General features: G+C 46.2%; 1 protein-coding gene across 2 annotated transcripts; it reads left to right on the top strand.

Moving 5' to 3' along the window:
• Positions 1–1387: 1387 nt before the first annotated feature.
• Positions 1388–6810, top strand: MKRN2OS (MKRN2 opposite strand). 2 transcript variants are annotated; one of them, XM_032411969.1, is made up of 4 exons: positions 1388–1605; positions 4970–5019; positions 5573–5735; positions 6539–6810. In XM_032411969.1, the coding sequence occupies exons 1-4, from the start codon at positions 1388–1390 to the stop codon at positions 6777–6779; spliced, it is 672 nt and encodes a 223-aa protein (XP_032267860.1). In that variant the 3' UTR covers positions 6780–6810. The 2 variants fall into 2 exon arrangements, with proteins under 2 accessions (XP_032267860.1, XP_032267861.1); XM_032411970.1 differs by lacking the exon at positions 4970–5019 and having other exon boundaries at positions 5592–5735.
• The last annotated feature ends 275 nt before the right edge of the window (positions 6811–7085 follow it).

Raw genomic sequence — 7085 nt, 5'->3', positions numbered from 1 at the left:
GAGCGGGAGAGGGAGAAGCAGGCTTCCTGCTGAGCAGAGAGCCTGATGCAGGGCTCAATCCCAGGACCCTGGGATCATGACCTGAGCCGAAGGCAGATGCTTAACGACTGAGCCACCCAGGCGCCTGGCATAGTGTAATTTATTTAAAGGCATGCTGTGAAACACTTTTCTGAAGCGACTATACCCGCCATGATACCCACAGATCTTCCCTTTACCATTGCTTTTCTCTGGAACTATAGGCACTGATAGGGGATTGGTTAAATGAAGTATGGTGCAGGGGCCCCTGGCTGGCTCACTCAGAAGCACATGCGACTCTTGATCTCGGGGTTGTGAGTTCAAGCTCCATGTTGGGTGTAGAGATTACTTAAAAAAAAAAAAAAAGTGTGGTGCAATCAAACTATGGATTCCTATGCAGTCATCCGAAAGGATGAGCTGGACCTATAGTCCTAATACTGTAGCTAAATTTCTGAGATGAGAGAAATACACACATTTCAAAACAGCATACTGTTATCACAACACCGGGATTTAAAAAAAATTATGGGGCAATACTCATTTACCTTACTATTAGTTTTCTCAGGGAACAGGATTTGGTGAGTGGAAAAATGTTATGGACGAACAGGGGACATTACCTTTCTTTTTTTGCGGTTTCTCAAACTTATTTTAAACTTGGAGAATCATACAGTGCATGTAGTAAAATGTCCAGCTTGATGAATTTTCACAAACTGAATACTTAATACAACCAACCCCTTGATAATGAAGCAGAGAGGCCCCAGGCCACAGAAACTCCCTCCTGCCTTCTCCTACTCAGTACCCCTCCCGTCCCCACCTAGGGCAACCACTATCCTTATTTCTAACTGCTGTTAATTTTTTATGAGCAAGATAAAACATCAAAAGAAAATAGCCTCCAAGGATTTCACATATTTATCCAACAACAAAACAACATCACCTATTCTAGAAACACAGAAATAAATGGGGGTCCCTAACTGCAAGAAGCTCACAGACTAATGGCTAATCAAATATCAGAACGCTAGTAGAAATATGAATCCACTTCTGCCAGTGCAAGGGAACGCTCAAGGAAGCGAAGGAAGATTTCACAGAAAAGTAGGGCTTTAAAAGATGAGTAGGAGCTGCGTGTTGACCGTTGTAAAGCGTACAAGGCTGGAAAGAAACTTTGTAAGTGAGCACAAATGAAAACTAGCTCTTTAAGACACCAGTTTATGGGGAGGTCTGGTTACTGGTTAATCCTACTTGGTTTGGCTTCTGAAGCCGTCAATCAGAATGACATCACTGTTGTTCGGGTTACTCCGGAGGCATACGTTTGCTAGCCAGGTAATGAGGAAAAGGAAGTCTTGGGAAACTGCCACTGGTTGCCCAGGACAGGAAAGCCATGCAGTATACAGAGGCTGGAAAGCCTTTAATTAAATTCAGCCACTGTAAGAAATACATCTACAGCTTCAGTGTGCCCCAAAGCTGCCCCCTCTGCCAGCAAGTCATGGGCTCAAGGAAGCTGGAGGAAGCACCTGTTAGCATCTCCAATCCATTTACCAACGGGCATCAAGAAAAATGTTCATTCCTCCTCAGACCAACTCAAGGGACGTTCCTTAGGTACAGTGTTTTTTGAGTGTTATATTAAGTGATTCTGTAAACTTTTCCTTCTGTGTTGTAATCACTAAAACTTTTCCTATAAAGATTTATTTTAGAGAGAGAGAGAGAGTGTGTGCGCGGGGGGTGGGGGGGGTGGTGGTGGTGGTGGTGGTGGTGGAAGGGCAGAGGGAGAAGAAAAGGAAGAGAGAATTTCCAGCAGACTTCCCGCCTGAGCACAAAGCCGGGTTTGGTTTTGGGGACAGACGCAGTCCAACCAGATCCCATGAGCCTGAGATCATGACCTGAGCCGAAACCAAGAGTTGGACAGTTAACCAATCGAGCTACCCAGGTGCCTCGAAAACTTTCTTTTTCTAACATGTACTATACAGTATGAGGTTTAGGGGGTAATCTTGCCAGTGTTTTGGCATCCAATCCTAAAATGTAGGTCTATTCATTTCATAAAGATAGATGGTGTATGTACTTTCCTAGAGTGATTAGTGCAAGACTATATGAAGAATAAGGGAAGGTCAAACCTGCTTATACAATCTTAAGAGAGGAAAACTGATAGCTTGGAGCTTTTTTTTACTCATAGATTTTGTGCTAAGAGGCTAACTGGGAAAATGACCCAGCAGCTACTCTAATCAAAATAATTTCTTTACTGCGAGTTAGTCTGTAATTTCTGTGACAAACAGGAACAATGTACAAAGCCTGAAGAAAGGCCACATCCAGACTCTTCTGCAATAGAGATGAATTAAATTGAAGACCAGAGGTGGTCTACCTCAATTGTGGATACCACCTGACTTTAAGATTTCAGAAATCAAAAGAAAGGGCTGTGCCTCCTTAGTGTCCCTGCGGAGTTTACAAATGGAATTAGAAGCGGCCCAGCATGAGCCAGGTATGAGAGCATGGACACTACAGAATGAGCATGGTCATGAACATCATTGTGACCCAATGCTGAGACCTCCTGGCCTCCTTGAAATCTACCCTCCCAACTCCCATGTGCCCTCGAGAGCTCTGGTTTGGGCAGCTGGAGTGGTGTATTCACTTCCCTGCTTACTAACTTCCTTAATCGATTTCCTTCCTGCCTTTATGTGGATGAAATGAACCAAAGTGTGCAGAGTGCTGCACCCCTGCCCCTCCTGGAGGCTGCAGGGTGCAGAGAGCACAGCGCGACCTGTGCTGCCACAAAGCCCCCAATTCCTATCCCCATTCAGACCAGCTCCAGACCCTCCAGTCTCTGTTCCTCATCTGCAAATTGAGGGTCCTGCTGACCTTGCAGGGTGGTGAGGTTCAGCAATAAGGCAGATAAACCTGGCCCAGGCACCAGTCACGATGTTGAGCCAACATACTCCTTTCCGTCCTATTCTTATACTCAGTTCTGAATATAACTGGCAGAACCTTCATTTCCCTTATCTGAATCATGAAGCCCAAAATGTTTCATAAGATCCCCTCATTCATGCTACTGGCTGGATCCCAAAAGCTTTTGAATAAAGTGATTAAAATTCAGAATTTATTTGCCATAACATTGGTTCATTCAACAAATCCTTACTGAGCAGCTGTGTGTGGGAAACGCTAGGGATGTCACAGTGAAGGAGCCACGGCCCTGCTCTCTAGAACATGATAGGCTTTCAGGTGGGCCCCTAATAAGCATTTATTTATTCTACGATGTGGTAGCAATACTGATGAGCCTAGCCTTGCTTGGCATCAGCAGAAGGGAGGTGGTAATGTTGAAACAGGTTATATGCTTTGGCATCCTCCCATCCCCAAAGACCAGGATCTGCAGAAACCTAAGTAGTCCCTTGCCCACCAGACCTTCTAAGGACAATTTCCAAACTATTCCTTTCCCTCTCATCTAATTTCCAAAACCTCAGGACTGACCTCCCACAACTCACCTTGAGACAGTTTCACCTACTTTGTAAAAGAGAACCCGCAATAACCCAAAGGATTCACCGAGGTTCTCATCAAACTCTCAGGTCTGCCACATATGGTTGTGCAGGTTGTGGACTGCACAAAACTGCCTTGCCAAAGTGGTTTTGGGTCCTGAAACTCAGTCTGCACCACACTTGCCAAGCCAAACACTCTGGGCAGAGCTGCATCTGCAGGAGGAAGTTTCTTAATTTATACAAAGGTGTGGTATGGGAGAGGAATGGCCCTGCCACTATGACATGCTTTTGTAACATTCTGTATTTTTCCCCCTTAAGAGCAGTTAACTATTAAAGGCTTGTTAAACTAAAAGTCTTCTCTGGAAGCGAGCAAACTCCAAGAGGGCAGAGACCTTGTCAGTCTTATTTCCTGTGGTGCCACTAGCCCTTTACTTCAAGTGACAGGCCCACAGTTCCCATGGTAAACATCTGTGCAGGACTGAGAAACCACCGAAGGACGGGGGGAGGGAAGGAACAGCTGGGATTTAGGCAGGAGACAAAGTGCAGTGACACGCTGGGGCAGTGATCTCAAGGTAGATCACACTGTAAGTGCAGCACTCTAGTCAGACTGGTACTATTTTGCCCAGCTTCATTCTCAGCCTCTGAACCCACAGGGTCTCAAAACACTCAGAGTGGCTGCAACAAGATGACCTGCAGGATCACTCTGAAGGTGGGGCAGCTGTTTGTGTTCTTGGTCATTTTAAAGCCTGGGACTGCTTGCTTTCATGAGGAACCTGCAGTCTCGTGAAGAAGCTTTATCATCTAACAATTACCTCTGATTTATTTGACACCTGTATGTGGCAGGTACTCGACAGGCATTTTATTCTTACAACCAGCTTGCTGGAGGTTTATGATATTCCCATTTTATAGATGAGGAAACTGAGATCAGAGAAAGTGACTTGCTAATGTCCCAGGGCTAGTAAGTGATGGTTTGGGATTGTACACGAAGGTTTATCATATGGAGTCAGAGATTTAATGAACAGTCTCAGGTAAAGAGTAATTTCAGGAAGCAAGGGCTGTCCAGGAAAAGTGAGTGTGGCCATGGGCTACAAAGACCAAAAGACACTATTTCAGTTTTGATGATAGAGGTCCACTGAGATGCACCCAGGATCCCTTCCCTGGTCAGCCTGATGAACAGGCTGTAACCTCACCTACAAGGAGGGAAGATTCAACAACTGACCTCCAGATGCACCCCTCTGCTGGGGAGCCAGGAGTTAAGCTGATTTTATGCTCCAGCAGGGCTGGCCTTCCAGCACACTTTATACGGGGGGCTTTAGTAATAGTAATGGGGGGGCTAGAAAAGCCAGGTGGGGGGCCAGGGGAGTATTTTCTACCTCAAATGTACTCTTGGCTCAACCAGTTTTGAAACAGTGCTTCCACTCACCTGGTCACTGATGGCAAGTTCTGGCACCAGCCAAGATCACGCTCCTACTTTAAATACCAACTCTTCATGTTTCTTTCAGGGAGTATGACGGAAGGTCCGATCTTCATGTCGGAATAACCAATACAAATGGTGAGTGCACTGCTTGAGGCAGCAGAAACTGATCTGTGAACAGAAACCCAGTACTGGGTTTTTGGACTCAGATTTACCCACATGAGCCGTCAAATGTACGACCCACTGTCTCAGTGGAAATTTAGTGCTGATTTAAGGAAACCAGATAGACCCCCTTGTACATAGAAAACTTCAACAAGAATATTTGGAGAGGATTATCCTGGCTCTATTATTGTCTCCATCTGCTGCGGGCAACTTCTCAGAGCTGAAGAGCAGGTGGAGCAAGACCTGGGTTTCCCTGAAAGAAATGATGAGCAGAGGGCAGGAGAGGCAGGGGCTCCAACACCCCCGATCCTCCCTGACTCTAGGTGGTGGCTGCCTCTCCAGCCTGACCCTAGAGACCCTCTAGGGCCTCTCCTGGTCTCCTGCTCTCTGACAGTCATCAGAAAGTACGCTCTGGCTAACTTCATGTAAAGTGACCATGGTGGTGGCTGCCGTTTCCGGACAACCTCTTCTCACAGAGGTGCATCTTCCCTTAAGCCTCCCCTCCGCGTGACTCCAGTTTCACTTGCAGGAGTTGTGTATAATTACACCACGCACGGCGTCCAGCGAGACGAAGCAGGGTGGGAGCAGAGTGTAAGCATCCCGTTACTGCAGCCTGGCATGTTTGGACTGATGGATCAGTGGGACAAGTACCTGGACGACTTCTCCACCACGGGGGCCTGGCTGCCCCAGAGGTACAGGCCGGCAGGGACCACCAGCTCCCTGGCCCTCGTTCCCCACGCAGGTGTGACCCCAGCTCACAGGACTCTTAAGCTGTGTCTACTTTGTGTGGAGCCCGTACCGAGACAGTAGCGCCTGTAACAAAGTGTAAGCAGGGGTTGAATGATCTGGGGTTTTCCGCAGAGGTGAGCCAGTGTACATTTACACAACAGAATCACCGTCTTAAGAACCGAAAGGACTACAACCTAGTACTCCGGTTATTTGATTAGACATTTTTACATACTTAACATTTAATATATACAGCAAAAGCCATATTACAGTCCCTTAAAATTTTTAAAAAATGTTTAAAATGTAAAAAATACCTAACACTCCTTTTTATGATTTAGCAATTTTGAAATTTATTTCTCAATTTCTTGCTCCCTCAACACTTTAGATATATAGCATACCTGTGGACCTAACTGTTCTGAGGCTTCCCTTAAAATAGGTATAGACACTGGGATACCCTAAAACTTAGAAATGGAACTCCCTTTCTAAAATGTCAGTTCCCCACGTTGGCAGTTTCTGTACAACTTAAGTCAGCACTCGGAACCTCTAGGCGCGTCCACTCCTATCTTACTTAAGTTGCGAGCAGAATTAGCCTGAGCTGCCCAGTGTCCCTCAGAACTGCACTCTGGGAGCTCAGTCGTCCAGGGCACCAGTAGACCCAGTGCGCGGGGAGCCCAACCTCAACCCTGCAAGTCCCTCGGCGGCTTCACGGCCTGTGCCTGAGCCGCTTTGAAACCTCAGCCTCCCTTTCTCCCCGTGCTTGTTTTGTAAGGTATGAAGAAGACCGTCACAACTGCTACACTTACACCCTCACATTCATTAACTGCATTCTGACCACAGAAGGCAAGGAGCAACTGGGCAAAGACGAGTTCATTGAGAAGTATGTGGTTCCAAGGACGAGGAAGGCCTCCAAGTACATCACACTGTACCGGGTGATAGAAGAGCGTGGCTTCTACGTGACTGACCACCCGGATGACGAGACAAACCCTCCTGAGGGGAGCGCTGCGTGCTGAGCGCACTAAGAGCAGAAGGACAGCACCGTTAGTCGGTATGAGGGATTTCTACGTGTGTTCAACTGTGGTTAATAACAAGGTGTTAAGGCTTTCTTGGTAGCATATTTCTACCTATTGCAGTATAAGTGTTTATGAAATTAATAAAAATTGCCCTGGGTTTTAAAAGTTGTATGCATTACAACTAAATTATTCTCATAATGGTTCGGTTTTTAAACTGAGGCTCCATGTTACAGCATAAAGTGGCAGCATCTTTTATTTGCAGAACAATGAAAGTTATTCCTATAATTAAAGCTGAACAAATTCACT

Source organism: Phoca vitulina, unplaced genomic scaffold (assembly GCF_004348235.1).
Source record: "Phoca vitulina isolate PV1807 unplaced genomic scaffold, GSC_HSeal_1.0 scaffold13, whole genome shotgun sequence".
Classification (NCBI taxonomy): domain Eukaryota; kingdom Metazoa; phylum Chordata; class Mammalia; order Carnivora; family Phocidae; genus Phoca; species Phoca vitulina.
Note: the sequence above shows the minus strand (reverse complement) of the source record. Positions and strands in the feature narration are given on the sequence as shown.